We start from the raw sequence: 21,096 nt of genomic DNA on the forward strand, positions 1-21,096 counted from the left end.
GTATTTGGGCAAATGAGAACAGAATGACAAGAAGGAGAAAGGGGGCCTTTCTGGGATGCTCTCCCCCAGAGGCCAATGCCAAGTACAGCTAAGTGTCTGCTAAATTTCTCCTACCCACCAGAGGGCTGTTTTCATTGCTGATTCTTGGGCAATGATAGAATATTCTGGAAAGAGAATGGGGCCTTCTAGTGCTCTATCTCCACTCTCTCAACCACTTACCTCAACTAATTTCCTTATGTGCTTGTTGATGACTGTGGGGTCTGGCTTCGGCATCACTCCTGATGCCCATTCCAGGGGCACCATGGGCTTCGTGGGCGTCGTAGGGGAGGTAGGCTGCTGACAGAGAAAACACATCTTTCAACTTTATCTGAGACCTTGAGCAATTAGGGGACACTGAGAAAGACATATACATTCTATAAATTAGTAATACCAGTAAAAACTTACATATATGTAGCACTTAAATGTTCTGAAAACAAACGTCTTTTGTCAATGGTATTTAATCTGTGACTAAATACGCGTGTGGATAGTGCATTTTGTTTAGCAGTAGCCTAGATCCCCTTATTTTAAATGGAAAAAAGGATAATGCTCTCCCAGCCCACCCAAAAGTTCTATCCAAGTTTCCCAAATATTAAAACATCCTTAAAACCAAATATTAAAACATAATACCCCATACAGATTTTTGTATAATATAAAATATATAAAACACCAGTTGTTTAATTCTTTAATACCTAGTGTTGGTGATAAATTAGTAGATGTATGCAGTAAATGGGCCATGAGAAAGGCCAAGTTTATATCCTCAAGCTGGCATCTCTCTCAGTAAGCTTAATCACTTCTCACTGTTTGGCTAATTAGGGCTTTCTAGCCTGTTTGGTGAATTTGCTTTCTCTGTATGTTTTTTCACATTCCTGCAAGACATTTTCACTAGATAATGCGGAGAAGATGGTGGTGACAATGCATAACATGTTCACACAACACAAGGGAAAAACACAATCCTATCAGGAGACCAGCCAAGAAGCTGTGCACCTTATCCCTCTCCCCGGGACCCTCAAGTAATGTAAATATCGTTGCCGGTGCATGCATGCAAACCTGTATTGGCAGGTCTTTATTTGATATTGAACTGGGGGTAAACATGTCTACAAGAGGAATTGAAGAGTAACTGTACAGGATTTAAGCCCCTCGCAATGTTGTGAGGTGGGTGAGACAGCAGGACCAAAAATAACCTGCTGTCTGGATATGATCACCAAAACACAGACTCACTCACACACACATCGTACACTTCATGTCCCTTTCTATCAAGTTTTTCCTTTTGTTCATCTGATGAAGGATAAACCCATGGTTCCCAAACTATATAACAATGTGCCCCATCTGGAACTTGGCAATGGACTCACAGAGGTACCAAAAGATATTTCAAACTCCCAAGGGAAATGCAGCTGTATTCCATATTTGTCAGTCACCATGTGAATTACCAGCTTGAAGGAGTTCACAGTTCCCCTATTATATCCTGCTACATTTCTTTCAACGCTATCATATCTTTCCAAAGCAAAAAATCAATGTGGAACAAGAAAAAAGGTGGCAGTATTCAATATGATTCCAAGATTTAAGAAATTGTTCCATGCCTAACAGGCACACACATCCATTAGTATGTAATTGTGGTTATTTAGGAATGAAATTATATTATTTTTATTTCAACATGTATTATTTTTTTTTAAAGATTTTATTTATTTATTTGACAGAGATAGAGACAGCCAGCGAGAGAGGGAACACAAGCAGGGGGAGTGGGAGAGGAAGAAGCAGGCTCATAGCGGAGGAGCCTGATGTGGGGCTCGATCCCATAACGCCGGGATCACACCCTGAGCCGAAGGCAGACGCTTAACTGCTGTGCCACCCAGGCGCCCCCAACATGTATTATTTTTTCAAGTGGGTTCTACATTGCTAGAACATTAATATATATTAAGTTGTTTGGGCCTAACTCTCCTGTAAGTGGAATTGTGAGGTATTTCTTTTAACCTAGAGGTAGTGTGAAAAAACTGAGACACAAAGTAAAACACAAAGAAGTAGTGAGACACGCAGGGTGCGCTGTGCAGAACAGAGGCTCACAGTGGGACTATGTGAGGTCCCCCAGCACCAACGGTAAGCACACTGAGTTACAGGCTCTCAGTACTATCATCCTGACAGGAGCTTGTTCTCTAGAGTCAGCATATGTCAAACCTAAACACAAAACAGGATGACAAGAGACAGAAAGGGACTGGGGAAATGTGTTTTCATAGATTGAGAAGATTTTAGCCCTTGGAAGGGGTTTCGAAAGCTTTGCATTTATAAAAGATAAAAAAGACTATGTTGGATGGAAATGTCTCCTACAAATGGCAAAAACTTATCTTGAAAATAAACTAAACCAAATCTAAAGAGCACCAATCAGGCAAGTGTGCTAACATGGTCATTCCTACCATGTTCTTGTTACAAGCGGTGGCAGGAAAATGATGGCAGTGTCACGTGGTAGAAAAAGCACAGGCGTTGAAGACAGACAGGCCTGACCTGCCTCCCAGTTCTCCCACATACTGGCTGTGCACTCCCTGTGAGATGCCTGTCCTCACCAGACTTCATTTCCGTAAGAGTTAGTGAGATAATGATGCCCCATCAGGAGCCCAACAACCAACTGGTAGCCGGAAGGTAGAGGAAGGTGTGGGGAAGTGGAAATGCCATGTGCACATGTAACGGCTTGCCACCCCGCAATCAGTTTCTTCACACCAAAGCTAAGGAATGAGAGACGAGCTCATGAATTCCTTTTTTCTAATAACTTCGCCTTTCTCTCCAGCTTAGGCATGCTAACTTTGCAAAGTCTAGTCCTCATTCTTTCCTTTGGCCTATGTCTCCCCACATGGGGCTGTTCTTCTGTGCCCAGGAGACGGGCCTCTGGGGACTGGTGGGGAGGTGATCATGCTGATGCAACCACCACACTCATGAGTGTAAGAACAGATGCTACCAGGTCAACCGACTCAGACTCAAGTGTGTACCCTCCCAGCACCTCACAGTCATTCTGCCTCTTTCGGGCTGATGCTTCAGAATCAGAATAGAGGGTCACACTTAAGAGGGTCCACGTCTCTGGCAACATGCCACAGAATTCAACTGGTAAGGAGGTAAGGCATAAGGCCTTTATCAGAAACCTGATCTCAGGATATGAGTCTAAGAAGCCAACATAGACAGTTTTTCCTTCAACATGCAAACCTCATCCTCACTGTAAATTTCAAATTCGCCCAGGTATTTTTTTTTTTTAGCACAAAACATATCTGAGATACAGTCCACTCGCTAAAACTAATGACCAGTGTACATTCAGTAATGCAATTTCCTCAATTTCAGCATAGAATGTTTCTTTACTAAGAGTCAGCCATTAATTGAAACACGATCCAATGTGATACTGAAATTCTGAGCTCAGTGGATCATTAGCAGAGAAATTCTTGAATTATGATTAGGGTCTTCAAAATTTATTAAACTTAATTTTATGCCGAATGGGATCTTATACTGAAGAGTTTAAATGCCCTTTAACATTAAGATGAGTTCTTTTGTTGGGAGGAGGGCCTATATGTACACAAGTTCTCAGACGGGACACAACACATAGAAGATAAACAATAAAACACGGTGAGAATAACGTTCTTCTTTATTAGCCTCTGATATGAAGAAATAATCCTCAAACTGTCAGGGCTCAGCTGTTCCATGGGCAAAATGGAATAATATAGATTTTTAAAATTGTTCAATCTTCAGATCACAAAGCATCACTGTAACAGGCAGTTATGCAAAATGACAGACAATGGTGTCTGGCACTGATCATTAGAAAACACCACCTACCGATTTAGAATTTCTAGGCTCCAGCACCAGTGACAGTTTGTAAATGTCGTCTTCTGTGTGGTAGAGGTCCAGAGAAAGCTATGACAAATTAGAAGGGATAAATGATGATGTTGAATCACATTTATTTATTTACAATGCTGAAATATTTTTCAAACTCAATGTGTAAGTTCAATGTCTAATAATCTGAGAAAATGCAGAACATTAAAAAGATAGCATGTAGAGGTAGAAAATGAACTTTTAAAAAGAAACAGTGAAACCTAGTATGGCCATCAGCATCCTGTGAGTTACGTCGTTACGTCAGATGTGTTTACATCAACAAAAGGCAACACTCTCAACGCGATTGTTCAGAGAAGTGGCATAAACAGCAGAGGGAGAGGTTCTGGAGTCAGGTGTGGGGGGGCTGAGTTCAAGGGCTGAGCCTGCCACTGCTTAGCTCTGTCACCTTGAGCCAGTTATATCTTCTCTGATGCTCAGTTTCCACATCTATAAAATGGAAATTATCATAAAAGTTCCTACTGAATTGCATTTTGATCAGCATCAAATGGAATACTTCATATGAAGTAATACACAGGGGTCGTAGAACACAGTGATAGGTCAAGAAAGGTTATTTGGTGTTGCAGCTGTTACTACTGATATTATTATTATGTGAGGGGTTCGCTGAAGACAGAAATGATCAGGACGGAGTCACAGAGGAACTTGTGAACTAGAACCTAACTGGGAGGACTTGGGCAAAGAAGGAATGAAAGATCAGGGCAAGAAAGGATAACAACTTAGACCAAGATTGAAGAGTATGGATAAAATCAGTAAAGCTTAAACTGTACGGTCCCATTCACCTAAAATAGAAGTCATGAGACTTCACATAAGCCTGGATGAGTCCTACCCACACCCTCCAATGTTAAGATACCTGATGAATCACATTATTTTATCAGCAGTGAATGTAACCAGGTGCCCTGTCCTTTCTTTGACCATTTAGGCATGAAACATTTCCTTTAACATATTTGTTCTAAAAATAAAAACTTTATGTGTATGGGTGTGGAGTGAGGGAGAAGAGCTAGAAGGAGGAAGTGGGAGAAAACTCAGAGGCAGAGGACATCTTTCAAGGACTTATCTTTTTGTTCTCATTAAAAAAAAGCTGGAATTAAAGGATGTCATTTTTTAATTAATCATTCATTCATTCAACATGTATTTATTGATCATCTAATATGTGCCCAGGACCATTCTAATCACTATTCCAGCTACTAAATACAACATTTATTAAGGATTTCATACATTGGGTCATATATTGCTTTACCTAGACCTTGTCACCTAGATATTTTTTTCTAAACACAGTAAAATTGACTTTATTATAAAATTGCCCTAGCATCATTTCAGATCTTGAAAATCCTGCTTACAAAAAATGGACACTGTATCCACCTTCCCCTAAACAGCAGTCACTCCTACTTCCAAGGGCTCTGCCTTTTTGCAGGAGAGGAACCATCCCCATATCACAAACCAATGCCTCTAAGTGCCAGCCCATTACATAAAAGAATGAAGTGGGATGCAGGAAAGAAATCTTTTGATAGAAACATTGGTATAACATGTCTTATTTGGAAAAAACATCTTTGCAGATGTAATGGGGACCTGTCTTCTAAGCTTAACAATAACAAAAATTTGTGATAAGTGGAATCTGACCCTGGATCTCTGGGTTAGGGAAGCAATAGGGAGAGTCGTGGTCCCTGATGAATGGGAGACAACCACTGCTCAGCCAAGGCAAACTGTTGTCAGCCTGACAAGAGTCATATCTTCTCATTTGTCAAAAGAAGCCAGAAATATGTAGTTTTATATGAAGTATCTCAATTATTAAATACTGGCAACTAATTTAAAACTTTTCTGATTCCATGTGGGCCAAATAAAACCCATCTGCCATGGGCAGTTGCCCACCATTTTGTAAATTCCACAATGGAAAACTCTACTGGTTTCTAAGCCTCAAGAAAGCAAGTAGCGCATCCATCTTTTCTGCCTCTGTAATCCCAGCTACAGCTTGCTGCCTTGCACTGTGAATGCTACATAAACAGAGAGAAAATCAAGTGACTTCCTTCTTCTGAATTCCTTGTTACCAGGAGTTATTCTGGACTTTGATGAGCATGTTCCTGTCCTCCTGATAAGGCCTCTAATGACTGGCACCGGCATCTGCTGGAGAAGGGATTACAAGAATGCTAGAACATCTGAGCAGAAATCCAAATAACCACACACTAAGTAGGGGAGATGCTGTTTCAAAAGACACAGAACATCCTAATTTTCATATATCACATGTACAGATACCGGGTCCTATGATGGAAATATCTTCTCCAAATGTTTGCTCTCTATAAGTGGTGCTGTGAACCTGGGCAAGTCATTAACCTTCTTGGGTCTCAGCCTCCTGATCTATAAAATGGGAGGCATAGATAATAGCTCCCTCGCAGGACTACCATGAAGATTAAACGAACTAACGTGTATCCAGCAGGGTTTGTTTAGCAGGCCATACAGATGGGCACTGCAGGGTGTGCCTCCCAGTCAAATACCACTATGTGCATCAGTGAATTCGAAGCTACCCCTGGGTTACTCCTGCCAGCTCTCTGCTTTCCCAGCCATGGTCCTACCTACATGCATTCTCTCATCTCCTCTGGGTTTGTGGCCCTGCGTAAAGTAACCTGTTGTACTGCCTATACACCAGTATTTTATAATTATAGATAGCTTGTCAATGGAATTTCAGGAATGTTTGCTTGTGTCTAACATATTTTGAGTCTGACTGTTTTTGAAAAACGTCCTGAGTCACTGTTTCAGTTTGCTGCATTTACATCCAAGCCTATCAGCAAAGATGGTTGTAGATTTACTCTGTACATTCAGACCACATTGCCTTGCCTGGAGAATTGTAAAATAAAACACACTTGGTCATCAAACTATCGCCATTCACCATTTTTGCAATTCTTCTTCTTCTTCTTTTTTTTTTTTTTGAAACTGTAAAAATACAGGGGGCTTTCCAGTTATTTGCATATACTCAGAATGGTAAAAGTAACTGATAGATCTAAAAATACTATGAAAAGAATCAGACGATTTCGTATACCATGAAGCAAGAAGCATCAGTTTTTAAAACTTCTGGTTCCAGGACTGGGAGGGATCACAGTGGAAAATGCCTTCTCTAGATCTTCCCTGAAAAGGGGAACAATCCAAATCACAACAGTTTAGTGCTGGGGTCTTCCTTCCTTCACGTGCACAGTGCTATTCAGGGGGTAAGTTTACAATGATAAAAATGGCATCAGAGTCCCTGACTCATAGATTTGGTTCTGTAATTAACTCCTTCTTTAGACACCCATGAAAAGAGAGAGAGAGATTATTTAATTTTTAGAGATGCAAAATAAAATAAATGTCAGCAATGTTCCCACATTACGGAGTAAATGTCCATCACTGGGGGGGAGTGCCCCCACCACTCCACACTGGGATTCAGAAGTTCACCATTTGCAAGCCTTTTGTCCTTTAGAAATCTGTTTCTTCCTTTGTAAAACACAAAGGGGCAGGGGTAAAGTTACAGGCCTTGGCCTGCTGGAGGCTAGCTCCTAGGGTGTCTGTGAGAACCTACCAAGGAAAAGTACGCGGAAGTGCTATGAAAATGCAATCAATTATTACAGAAAGTTCAAACATTGCTATGTAGCCCACTGCATGGAACAGACATTCGGTAGTTGTGGATTCATTTAAGAGTTCTTATTTTCTGTCTTCCAGGGCTCTCTATTGTGAACTGGCTTCCTCACCTGGGGCCATGTTTAGAAGCAAACAATCACTCTGGGCAAAAACCTGACAGAGTCTTGAGGCAAAAGAATGGCCTCTTCAAAGGCTGCCCTTATGGATGCCTTCACATGCATTTGGGTAGCTTCTGTCAATCAAATGGTTCTAATCCCAAAACATATGTGCTTAGTGAAATGCCCACTGGGCTCTAGTGAACACCTGATGGGAGTTTCCTCAATCTGCATTGAAGAGATTCATCTGCCTGTGGCCAGGAAGAATGAATGTATATTCCTGTGCACCAAACCCTCTCCTTGGCTGTGGGGAGGACAGAGGGATGTTGGCTTTAAACAGAAACTGGCTTGCTGATCAATGCTCATATGTGGGCTGTACTATCCTGATGAGCCACTGGGCTGGAACCACAGAATCAGAATGACACCAGGTTCCTTATTCTCCAGGCTCCACCAGTCCTTATATTTAGAATCACAGAAGTTTAGAGCCGGAAGAGATCTCACAAATGAGCACAGAACCCTTTATGAAAAGTCCAAAGTCAAGTCCAGTTAGCTTGGAGACAAAACTAAGTAACTGCACACACAGAGCTAAAAGCTAGTTCTCCCACCTAGGATTCCTGCCCCTGCAGTACACAAGATAACATTGCTTTTTCTAAATATGGTGCTTGGTAGCTTCTACCTTCTCCTTTAATACCCGAGAGAGGGGGAGAAACAGAGAGACTGAGTTGGGTCCTCTTTCTTTTTTCTTTCCTTCTCAGAGGGGGAAAAAAAAATTCTTCATCTTTATTTCTAGAGGTCAAATTTTCCATTTGACCCAAAAAATTTCATTCAAAATCCTTTGATACCTCTCTAAATATCTGTCATTACGGTGCTTGTTGCAATCATGACTCAAAACCCATTCCCCTCCTCCATCATTATCTTTTGTGTGGATGAGAAAATGCCCGAGCGTGGGCAGGGCACCTGTTCTGTGACACTTGCCTCCACGTGGTGAGGACAGCCTGGACAGAGACATGGGGAACTCAGGCCGGTCTGCAGACATCACCTGGGCCTGTGGCTTTGCAGTCTGATTGGGGCTGCAACTCTGGTCACTTATTCATAGAAACAGATTTACATGGCAAATGATTAATAAATGCAGGTGCCTGGATTACTGTGAGGGTTTTTTCCCCCCAACTGAGAATGTCTGTGTGTTTACTGTTTGTCATACAAACTCAGCCCCAAGAGATTCATGTTTCTGTGTGCTGGCCACTTCTGCTTTATACTAAGGTGAAGCTGGCATTACTACATGCGCTTCAGGGGTTCTCTTCTTTGGTAAACAATTATGTGTTCTAGGAACAGTTTGTGAAAAGGTCTAGGAACCAATACTTTTATTTCAGTGTAATAGTCCTACGGGATTTCGGCTCTTAGAGCTTCAGAAGGGTTATTGTTTTCATTTTCCATGGCCATTAAAGGAAAATAGTCAATTCAGTATTGCAGCCAAGGGTCAGATGCTTCAGTGTTATAAACCCAAACAGGGAAGTTGCTTCTCCATTTGTTAAACAAGGGTGAGAGAATTTGGTTATACCTCTGCCCCTGACATAGCAGCTGCCAATGGGGAAGGTTTTCTTCTCTACACCTGTTGTGTCTAAATGCACTAGGACCTGGAGACCAGCCACAGATGACAAAAAAATATGAATGCTAGGTGAATGTCTTCTATCTGACCCACTTCATTCCTAAATACAGCATTCAGTTCATCCGTTGAGCTCCTAAATATGCCAGGTACCATCAGAGGTGCTGGGGATATGGGATGTGTAAGGCAGGTAAACAGGGGGAAAAAATCTATTACAAAGTGATACCTCCTATGGTTAAGAAAGTATAAAGGGCAAGAGCCACACATGTGACAGATGTGTTACTGCTCTGGAGAGGAAGAGAGAATGCTCCAGAAAGACAGAGATTTTGAATTTGAGCTAGTCACAGGGGTGGGTAGGGGAAGGGATTTTCCAAGAAAGTGCAAAGGCCAGGAAGCAGAAGGCAACAGTTCACGGTGGAAAGTCCAGTGTTCCTCAAAGGCAAGTGTGATGAGGGATCAGGTGATGACAAAACACGCGAGACAGACAATGAGTCTGGAAGGGCCTTGAATGCCAGGCGGCTTTGGGGAGGTTGGCGGTTTGGGCAGAGAGATGACAGAGGAGGTCCTGACATTACTCCAGGCTTCAGCTACAGTTGCACAGGGAGGGCAGAGGGAAGCAGATGAGGTGAGGCCATGTGGAGGCAGGTGATGAACTAGACAGGTGTGATGAGGGAGAGTGGGGGGATGAGCATGGGAGGGCCTCTCTAAGAGTTCTGCATGCGGAGCTATAGGGGTGCTGAGTAGGCTCCTCCAGACAATGGGAAATTTCTTGGCCCCAAGATTATAGTCTCAATTCATGCTGCTTATAGGGCTGGGCTCCCCTCTCCTCACCCACCCCTGCAGATGTTTCCCCGACCACTGGCCCTGCATGCAATCTGATGGATGACTGGCCCGGATGTTCCTGCACCCCCTGTGCAGAGGCACTCAAGAGCCCTTAGCCCAAACTCCGGTCCCTTAAACTTACTGTGAGCAGGTTGATCAGATCCATGTTGGGTTCTAAATGGTGGGAGGCATTCTGCAGGGACACCAGTTCACTCAGGGTCACGGAGAGCTGGTGCATTTTTACAATGTTCACTTTGTTGTCCTCTGTCCAGTCGGGGAAAATGACATGGACCGCAATCAAGTCTTTCAAGTGCACGCCGAGGATGGGGATCTTGAAGCCCTCGCAGTCGGCAAAGGCCCTGCGGTAGCTGCAGTAATTGCCGTTGGAGGAGACCAGCTCTGTCATTTCGTGCCAGTTCTGGGAACAGATGGAAAAGGAGAGGTTTCAGTCTTCCTTTCGGCCCACCCCCAGGCCCTGCTGTGTGCGGCTAGGACATTCCTCGGCCACTGAGAGAAGTATCGATTGCACCAACACTGATGCAAGGAAATATTAACCTGGAAAAAGGAAATTAGGAAAATGTACTAGACCTGGCTAGGAGTGGGACAGCCTGTTCTATTCTACTGTAGAGCAGAAACTCCCAGAGGCCTGCCAGCTAACGATGTTGGAATGTAAAATAGCATCAAATATCTGTAAGTATTTTGCAATTCGTGGAAACATAACAGCCCACAAATATAAGCATTATCCTATCAAAATATAGTATGTAGTATATTACAGTGTCCTAGAGAAAGTTGCATTCATCGTATTACTTGAAGGTTAATCCGGGACGGGATGGTGTAGGAAAAGCCACACCAAGATGTGAGATAGTTACGGTTTGGGACTCTGCTACCAAGAAGTGTGACCTTGAGCAAGCATTTCATTTTAAGGGTCCTCAGTTTCCTTTTCTGTAAGAAAGAGAAGTTCAAATAATTTTAGAAGATACAGTGGTGGTTCCAAGCCTCTAAGAACCTCTGCTGAATTCTTACTCTTCACAACATGTAAAATGTGTTTTGCTCTTTACTTGAAATTCAGTACAAAGCTAAAGGAAAATAAGACACTTAGATAACGAGCCCTGTTATCCTTAGAATGCGTGTGTTAGGTCACACAGCTGTGCATGTCGGCTTATATCCTGCTGCTTATTGTTACTTGCCTAAAAGCAACCAGACCTTCTTAACAGACCTCAATTTCCATCAGGCTATATTTCTCCAAGCAGCCCATGTGACTCAGATGGAGCTGTCTCCATTCCTGGGTCCAAGGAAGGGCTCTGCTTTACCATCCTGGTAACTCTATCCCTTTGGTTTGTGATTGGTTCAGGAACACAGACAGAAGCCAATCAGTACATTATATTCCTCTAGCAACTGTTATTGGCCCAGTGGTGAGCATGTGACTTGAGGTGGGCCAATCTGCCTAAAAAAGAAGGTCTTTCCTTCCATGGGGGCAGGGCTGAAGAGAGTTTTCCCCATCTCCAACTTTCATGAACAAGAGAGCATCATTATGGGACGCCTGGGTGGCTCAGTCAGTGAAGTGTCTGCCTTTAGCTCAGGTCATGATCTTGGGGTCCTGGGATCAAGTCCCACATCGGGCTCCTTACTCAGCAGGGAACCTGCTTCTCCCTCTGCCTGCCACTCCCCCTGCTTGTTGCTCTCTCTCTCTTCTCTCTTTAAAATCTTAAAGAAAAACAAAACAAGAGAGCATCATTTTCCTCCTGCTGTACATGGTCCAATCAGGAAGGAAGCCAGTCTAATGAAACAAACAAAAACCTGATCCTCCAAGGAAGACAGAGCTACTGAGCCAAGACCACTGCTCAGACCATGTTTGGATCTGGCCCTGCCTCTGGACTTTCAGGTATGTAAGATGACCCATTTTCTTACTGCTTCAGCAATTTCCAGATTTTTAAAAACTTATACCTGTAAAGTGTCCTTACTGATACTGCAAACTACATGCTTACAAGGAAATCTTTTCATAAGGATGAAATGTTCTTTTTTACTCAATAAGGAAAAATATGATTATTGAGGTCTGGAAACAAATGTGGCAGAAAAAGCTCAGTTTGGGAAATGATCATTGTTTTTTTAAAAATATTTTTTTGTTCCTGAAAACTCAGCTATAGATCTGAAGAATTTATAGACAAGGTCTACATCTCCCTCTTCCTTTGACTCTTCCACTGTGCCAAACACAGGGCTTTGAAGAGCAGGTGTTCAATGACTTCATTTGAGAAGGGCAGGGTAGGAATGATTTGTCTTTGTCTTGTGCCCCCTGCGTGTGCCACAGTGCCTATCACATAGTAAGCACCAAATGCATACTTGTAGAGTACCCACAATTGCAACACGTTAATGGTATTCAAGGCCTTCCTATTGGGACACTTGCCACCACTTCCAATCTGTTTTTCCAGGCAGTGTGGTTACTCCCTTACTATTTAATTCTCCATGTAACCCAATCACTGCCTAAGAAGAAAACTTTCCCCCTCTGAGTGATATTTGTTAGGAACATCCTACCCCTAAAGAATTTACAGATGACTTTTTTTTACTTAGGATTAGTAAGGAGGACACGTATTGCATGGTGCACTGGGTGTTATACGCAACTAATGAGTCATCGAACTTTACATCCAAAAAAAAAAAAAAAAGGATCTAATCCACTGTACCTTTGTAACTTCTGAAGAAAGATGAGAATGGGTCTCCTTGAGGCGTGAGATGGAACTATGACTAAGGCCTCCCACCACCGCCATCAGAGTGTTAAAATTTTTGAGCTGCAGGAGCTTCTGCAATAAAAAAAAATGTTAACATCAATACTTCGTAACAATTTTTCAATTATTCTGGTCTTTCTGAAATACAGGTGAATGCATGTGCAATGTCAATAACAAGGATCTAAGAAAAATGTTATCAATTTAAAATGAAGTACAAATACAATCCAGCAGAAAAACATCATTTTACAAAAAAATATTTATAATAAATGCTTCTAAGTATTGCCAGTTAAAAGCAATCTTCTTGCATGACAGCAGTATGAGTTGTTCACTAGGTAGAAATACAGGTGAATGCATGTGCAATGTCAATAACAAGGATCTAAGAAAAATGTTATCAATTTAAAATGAAGTACAAATACAATCCAGCAGAAAAACATCATTTTACAAAAAAATATTTATAATAAATGCTTCTAAGTATTGCCAGTTAAAAGCAATCTTCTTGCATGACAGCAGTATGAGTTGTTCACTAGGTATTATGAATACCTTAATTGTCCTTTATATTTTAAACCCCAGATTTCTTCAACGACTTTTCTCTAGAACGAATGAACATCTAGATTCCTTTAGGAACCCTAAGATATGCCTCGGTGGCTCAGCTGGCTAAGCATCTGCCTTCGGCTCAGGTCACGATCCCAGGGTCCCGGGATCAAGTCCCAAATTAAATCTGGATCCTTGCTCAGGGGGGAGCCTGCTTCTTCTTCTGTCTGCAGCTTGTCCCTGCTTTGTTTCCTGCCCACCTGTCTCTGACAAATAAATAAATAAAATCCTAAAAAAAAAAAAAAAGACAACCCTCCCTCTAACTCCCAGACATACATACCTTGGCAACATTGATAAACTTTGTTATGACTTCTGCCCTTTGCTGAGGGGTTGGTTTGCTAAGAACCATCAGCTGGACCCACTTAGAGATTCCATTAAATAAAGCAATAGATCTCTCCAAGGTTGGGTTATTCTCCAGGCAGCCATGGATGACATAGCTTTGGTAATCAGTGAACTAGTAAAGGAAGATTCAGAGACTCTGAATTAAAGTGGAGTCTTTGCAAAATCAGAAATTAAAATGTTGCACAGAAGATGTGAGATATTTTTTCATAAGAACTTAATGATTTCTTTCATTTCACATTTATAATGGCATCTTACACATTTGAATATATATGTACCCTTAATTTATTATTTTACTGTGTTTCAATCTCCCATACACAGACACATATTTACACATCACAGTGTCAGGGGTGGGGTGGGAAGGGACAAGATTCAAAGTCACAATCCAGTGAGTCCTAGATTTGCTGGTTCATAAGATCCACCTGGGGCATTTGTGTTATAACTTATTGGTTTCTGGGAACACTAGAGACCCAAAGGATCAATATCTCCAGAGGAAGAACCTAAGAATCTCCATTCTGCAATTACTACTGGTGATTCCAATGGTTGGGCAAGTTTGAGATAACAATGGCATACATTAAAGAAAAGGAAATGAATATAAATATAATGATTTCAAGACAGAGTAATTTTGTAAAGTTTTTTTCAAGGAAAAAAAGAAAACCAGAAAGGAACAGTAGTTGAAGTAAGGTAGCTCCTTAGCAAAACAGACAACTTTTCTAGAAGTCAGCATGGATGTCATCAAATACATATGGGCCTTCTGTCTTATAAGCAGTGCAGGGGGTTCCCTCTCATGGCCTGCTGGTGGAGAACCATGAAGGTCCTATCCAACTAGGATTATTTATGGGAAAGAATCTGTCTTTCAGAAATCCATACTTCTAACTTCATGTTCTTCTTTACAAATAATAATGTAATTAATTCCCTGGCATCTTGGAAAAGAAGGAGGAAGAAAGAAAGACTGCCCCAGAACTTGGTAAGACAAAGGCTGATTATGAGCCATTGCAGAAATATTATCGTAACAAGTGGATAGTGAGTAGGTGGCTAGAAAGAGACAAGGGACCATAGTCAGGAGGAAGAGGAAGGAGGTGGAGAAGGAACGCTATCAAGGCAGAGTAGGAAAGAAAATTTAATTCAGGATCTCTGTTCCTGGGAAAGAAACAACCTAATGTGAGATTCTCATCAAAGCCTACAATTCCTATTTTCCACCTACACCCATAATTAGGCATTTATACAAATCCCAACCTAAAGAAAGATTTCTTCCCTCAAATGAAGGGCCTAGCAAAACATGTTCACTTGGGAGAAGTCAGTGGAGCTACATAAACCTTGAATAGTTAAATCTCCACTGAGTGTTTAGAAAATCATGCTTTAATCCTATGAAAGGAGACATTGAAAATAGCGACAGATATATAGCTCCTAAGCCATAAAATAAAGACAGGATAATATTTATCTTTGGTTAAAAGGGATTGTTCCTGTGAATTAAGGGCACTTTTCCAGTGGAGCACAATGACAGAGCCTGCCAATACTTCAGAGTATGAAAACGCAGCTCTTGGGAAAGTTGGCATGGTGGTTGTTATCCTTGGAAGAATAAATGTCAGTTTCTTACTGAGATCCTTCTAAAAGATTTATGCTCCAGAAAAGTGAGGTGCTCAGCCAATTCAATGGGCTCCAGATGGTCAAACAGCAGACAGGCTTTTCCCTTCTTAGATACTTTTTTCCTCTGTGTGACTCTTCTCATCCAGTCATAGGAAGGACTATAAAAGAAACAGTGAGTCTGGTCAATTTGCTGAAAGGCCATTTCATTCAATGGAAGTTATTAACCTACTGACTCTGTAACTCTTGGCCTGCTTCCAGGAGCTTGTGCAAAATACACGCCCTGTCCTTCATATTTGAAGAGAAAACCACTGACCCATTGCCAGTAGAACATAAACTTTGAGTTGTTTTTCCAGACAGGGTGGGTTTGCACTGATCCATCCAGAATCTCTTACTTGCTCTTTCTTACGACCAGTAAGGTTGGGATCATAGAGGAGAGGTCAGGGTTAGGTATATAAATCTGGCAGATTATCAATATATAAGATGGTGATTTAAGGCACATGAAAACCACCAGAAGTTGGTTCTCACACTTCAGCAACATATGGGTTATCTGAAAAGCTCGTGATAAAGACAGAGACCTGACCCCATTGCCAGAGATTCTGATTTACTAGGAATGAACCTGAATAATCTCTATTTTTAACAACATCCCTGATGATTCCTGGATCATGCACCGTTGGTCAAGATTCTTGAAAAAGTATTCTAGGAAAATGGACTAGAGTATAAATGCCCAAGACATGAGAGCTTATCTTCGCAAGATGGATAACCATACTTAGGGTCATTAAATAGTTTCCTCTGTGCAAAGTGAACTAGTAGATATGAAACGTTAGTCTAATTAGCACCGAGTTCCTAATAGCTGAGCTAACCAGCAGGGCCATCACTACTCCCACCCCAAAACAGTGGGCTCATCATGTTTGAAAGAAGTGTGTGCCACTCTTACATGCTGGATATGTCGATGAGGCTGATGTGCTTTTCATACCCTAGTTGACTAGCTACTTCCCGAAACTCTTCAGTCATACGGATCAAACCAAGGTCCAAATTAAACTCTGCAGGAAACTTGAGAATCCAGTATCTGAAAGACAGCAAGTATTTTTGATGAAGAGAAGACTTCAAGCTATACCATTATAGAAATGATTGTATCATTTTACAGATTACATTCAACAATGAACCCAGGACCATACCTCAAATTAGCAATCTCCTATTCCCTACCAATGACAAGGGGTCTCACTCTTTGCTCCTTCAATCAAGAGCCCAAGTCTACCACTCCCACTCTGAGCCTCTCTTTCTGACCCTAAGTCCTGAGCATCCATACTTGCATCTAAGTGCTGAACCACAGCTAAAATCGAACCCTTCTCCCAACTCATGGCAACTAGGTGGGAAACCATATGGTGGGGAAATAGAAGAAAAAATGGGGGCGCCTGAGTGGCTCAGTCGTTAAGTGTCTGCCTTCGGCTCAGGGCGTGATCCCAGAGTTCTGGGATTGAGCCCCACGTCGGGCTCTTCTGCTGGCAGCCTGCTTCTTCCTCTCCCACTCCCCCTGCTTGTGTTCCCTCTCTCCCTGGCTGTCTCTCTCTCTGTCAAATAAAAAAAAAAAATCTTAAAAAAAAAAAAAAAGGCCGCTGGCCAGGCTTTAAAAAAAAAAAAAGTGAATTTACTTTTTCCAAGAACTAGACTCATTCTCTAATCACGTTTGCTGCTGCTTGATCTCTAAAAGAAAGATAAATTTTACTCCCAGGGACAGAGGAAGGCCAATTTAAACAAAATCAGTAAAGAGGGGGATCTGAGTCAATTCTATTGCCAAACTAGGTCTACTTTTTGTGGATAAAGAAATTGTCAACAATTCCAGAACCATATACTACAAGACAATTACATGTATATTTACCTCATAAAGTAGCAGATCTTTAACCGAAATTCATCACAGTTTTCTCCACTGGCATCTCGATACGTATACTAGTTAAAGAAAAAAATCCCCGCACCTTGTTTCCTTTGCCCACATCTGCAGCTCTTTGACCAATGTAGATGAATTCCTAATAAGAAGGCCACACTGGGGACATTTGGTTATGTGGACATTCAGATGGGGAGAGAATGGGTTCTGACAATGTCTCAATATTGAGACCTGGGGACTAGGATCTTGCTCACTTTCAGGGACCTCTGTTCAGGATGAATCTCCCCTTACCCTCTCTGACATCCCCTTCTGAGGTTGTAGGGAGAATGGAGGGAAGAAGTAGGAAGTGGAGAAAGCTTGCAATGAGCAGATGGATGCCCAAGTGGCCCTAATAATAATTTGACAGACCTTCTGCCTTTCAAGCTCCTCCTACCCTGTAAGGCTTCCCAGTCATCTGCAAGGTCCCCTGAGCTTGAAGCAGGCCGAGACTGTAGGAACCAATATTAGTGATTACATAATAAACATTAGATCTCTGGGAATAAAACCTCCTTATAAATCTGAGACTGTTTTGTCATTTTGGGTCATTTGGCTTTCAACCACCTTTCAGGACTGCTGTGTGTTCAAAGGTGGTAGACTGCTAAAAGTCCTTATTATAGAATGGAGTNTTCCTTTTTTTTTTTTTTTTGCTTTTATATCAGAAGGAAATCTGAAATTAAGGTCAACCAACAAATTGCAATAAACTTGCTAGAATGTTCTTTGTGTCTTGGAAGCAAGGGAAGATGTGAAAACTCAGGTGGTGTTTGTGCCTGAGCCAGATCCTATTATTTTGGCTGGCATTTCCATACGTCTAAACTGTATCCTCTACGTCCATCATTTTGCCATCCTAAAAGGAATAAATTAGGTCTGGAATCAGTGTTGACTATTCTTTCACTGTACTAACAGCAGAAATGTTTAAGTCAAGTTAGAGACATTCAGCCTACAGCTTCTGTTTCATTTTATATCTAGTGATTATTTTTAAGTAGAGCCAAAACATCCAGATGGATAGTCAACTGTTTGGTCCATCATCCAAATGTCTTGTCTAGACATCTATATATATCCACAAAACAGCTGGATAACTAAAGACTGTTTATTCATCTTAATTTACTGGCTTTTGTTAGACACTCTATCTAAATACAGAACTTGATTTATGGTTGTAAAAATTACACAGTAGTTGAAAAGATATATGCAGAGAAGTTTTTCTGCCAATTCGGTGGAAGATAAATACCATCGGTGCATCAGTAGAACTATTCTTGGCAAATAACTATTATTCAGCTCTCCATTGTCATCTGTTAAAAAATAAAATAAAATGAAGGGTGAGGAGACAACAGTACTACTCTTCTCTTTTTCTAATCACAGTAAAGAAACATTAGTGTCAAAAATTTCTCATAGACCCAATTATTGCTTTCCTCCTCCTTCCATTGGTACTTCCTTGCAAGTTAAGTGGATGGGGGGTTTCACCCTCCCTCTGGTGTTGGATTGCCAGATTTAGCAAACCGAAATACAGGACACTTAGTTAATCTGAATTAAGGTAAACCACAAATAACTTTTTAGTATAAGTATGTCCCATGCATTATTTAGGAGACACACTAAAAATATACTTTATCTTAAATTCAAATTTAACTGATCATCCTGTATTTTATCCGGCCACCTTACTCTGGTCTAACTCTTCCTATAACAATCAATTTAAAAAACAATAAAAAAAAACCCCTTTGTGACTCTATTTGTGCAAAGAATAATCTGAAATGATGAGGTGGATATGTAAACAGCATAAAAAAGCATATAGCTGTAAAGTCTGTAACCTAGTAGGAGACAAAAGACATATACGCAAATGGAGAATGCAGCAGATTGTGCTACCCACACCTGTCTGAGCCAAAAGACCAAGAAATGATCATAGCACCATGGGAAAGTCACAAAGGGCTGTGGGAGGAAGCAATCAGCATTCCTGACCGCGGAGATTAGGAATGGTATAATGAACACCTGAGACGGAGTCTGAGATGAGCCCCGAAGCAGAATTTCAGTGAAGGCACAGAGGTAGAAAGATGCAGGGGATGTTCCAGAAACATTAAGTGGACAGTATGGCTGGCATATTAGCTGTGGGCATTAAAGGGAAGGAAACGCACAGGGCAGTGTTACTGGGGAGACAGACTGGAGTCAATCAAAAAGGACTTAAATGCCAAAGATGGAGATTGAATTCTGTTCCACAGCAACACTCACATCTGAATAGGGGGAAGTGAGAGTATCAAGGTATATCAAAGGGAGAAAAGGCTCATACCAAACATCTCAATGCAAGTGCTCAACAGTTCATCTAATGTTGCTGCTTTTCCAAGTCCACTAGACCCCATGGTTATTTAGCCGTTGTCAAAAAACTAGATACATTTTCAGCATCAGAGAGACCATCTCCATAATCACGCAACTTGGTAATGTTTGTGCTAGTACTGGTGTCTGTCTTTAGTCATACTTCAAGACTCTGAAGAAACAAGAAACGGAAGTTATCAGACTACAGTTCAGACCCCATTAAGGCATTACATTCCCACTTGAAAAGATAAGGACTTCCCTCGACTAGATCTTTCTACAAGAAAAGTATCAGAGTGACATAGATTACGTCAACCACCATGATGGTAAAATGCCTGCTGAAGTGCTCCTTAGCACGAGGGCGCTCCAGAACCACAGAAATGTTCTGCGAGATACCATTCCGTTCCGCAGCTGACATTCTTTGGATATGATATCTTATACTTTCTTCATATTCTTAAGTGATAAGAAAGACATTCAAGAATATTATAAATGTGACTTGGTTTAATATTATTACAAGTATATAGAAGGAGGTAAATTTTAAAGTGAAAATATATTGATGAGCACCATCCTTGATCATATAAATGTTCAACAACTGATTTAAAAAATCTTATTTGCCTGATTTCTCTAATAGTAACATTAATAGTAGTAGGGAAAGTATTAACGAAAGACTATTGAACACTCACATTATGTACCAGGCACCATACCAAATACTTTATATATATTACCCAACTTGACCTTCATAATAATACTGTCATGACCACCACAATGATGCTTCATGACAATGCTTCCTAACAATACTAATTATTACTCCCAATTTACAGGTGAGGTCATGGGATTTGCAGAGATTCAGCAACTAGTCTAAAATCACACAATTAGCAAGGCCTAGAATCAGGACTCCATTGTAAAATAAAGCTTTTAGTTTCCTTTCCCCCCTTTCATTGCTCTCTCAAGTATGGATATCATAGCTGTCATAATTTTGCCCCTAATCTAGTGAGAGAAAGGACATAGCCAAATGATCTGTCACTTAGGTAGAAGAAAAATGTGGGTAGGACAGAGGTCCCATTTTACAGCGCTGTCATGGGAAAAACAGGGATTAGAAACAACCTTTTAGAGTTCCTCATACTGGAAGTATTGCTGTTGGAAATACCATCATTTTATTTTACAGACTCCCTGTGAGAGCTCTCTATAGGGCCCAGAGAAGGCGAAAGGTCATGATGACCTAAGACAGTTATCCACTTTGGGCAGTTTAATAGGTAAATGTGGCCACTGGGCATTAATCTCTTAAGCTGTTTGAAGTCAATGTCCATTTTACTTTCAAAACTTATTTATTCAACTGGTAATCATTGAGCACCCAACAAATGCCAGGCACTGGGTTAAGCACTGAGGCTGCCAAGATGAACAAATCATTGTCCCATCCCTGTCTTCAGTAGGCTCAAAATCAACTTCAGAAAGCAAACATAGGAATGAATAGGAAACAAAGCTGACGCCCGTGTGTATGGTTGTATTAGTTCAATCAGACCACCAAAGAGTGACATCTGAGTGGTGGGTCTGTGCACTAGGCATTTAACTCCAAAGAAAATTTTTTACCTTGTATTATTTCTGTGTAAAAACCATATTCTTGCACTGAAGGTGCCATGT

General features: G+C 41.2%; 1 protein-coding gene across 4 annotated transcripts in view; it reads right to left on the bottom strand.

Annotated features, from left to right (window-relative positions):
- The window catches only part of RASGRP3 (RAS guanyl releasing protein 3), a 101,884-nt gene that overhangs the window by 18,784 nt on the left and 62,004 nt on the right, over nt 1–21,096 (bottom strand). For 3 of the 4 annotated variants that reach the window (XM_011229800.3, XM_011229799.3, XM_034659664.1), the window contains exons 3-12: nt 19,439–19,633; nt 18,350–18,452; nt 17,125–17,187; nt 16,183–16,314; nt 15,259–15,406; nt 13,603–13,776; nt 12,690–12,806; nt 10,157–10,432; nt 3,841–3,918; nt 220–336 (exon numbers count right to left, since the gene is read on the bottom strand). In XM_011229800.3, the coding sequence (XP_011228102.1) occupies nt 220–336; nt 3,841–3,918; nt 10,157–10,432; nt 12,690–12,806; nt 13,603–13,776; nt 15,259–15,406; nt 16,183–16,314; nt 17,125–17,187; nt 18,350–18,452; nt 19,439–19,508 (1,278 nt within the window). In that variant the 5' untranslated portion in view covers nt 19,509–19,633. The remainder of the gene's footprint in view (nt 1–219; nt 337–3,840; nt 3,919–10,156; nt 10,433–12,689; nt 12,807–13,602; nt 13,777–15,258; nt 15,407–16,182; nt 16,315–17,124; nt 17,188–18,349; nt 18,453–19,438; nt 19,634–21,096) is intronic. The other variant, XM_011229801.3, reaches the window with a different exon arrangement.

Source organism: Ailuropoda melanoleuca, chromosome 4 (assembly GCF_002007445.2).
Source record: "Ailuropoda melanoleuca isolate Jingjing chromosome 4, ASM200744v2, whole genome shotgun sequence".
NCBI classification, from domain to species: Eukaryota; Metazoa; Chordata; class Mammalia; order Carnivora; family Ursidae; genus Ailuropoda; species Ailuropoda melanoleuca.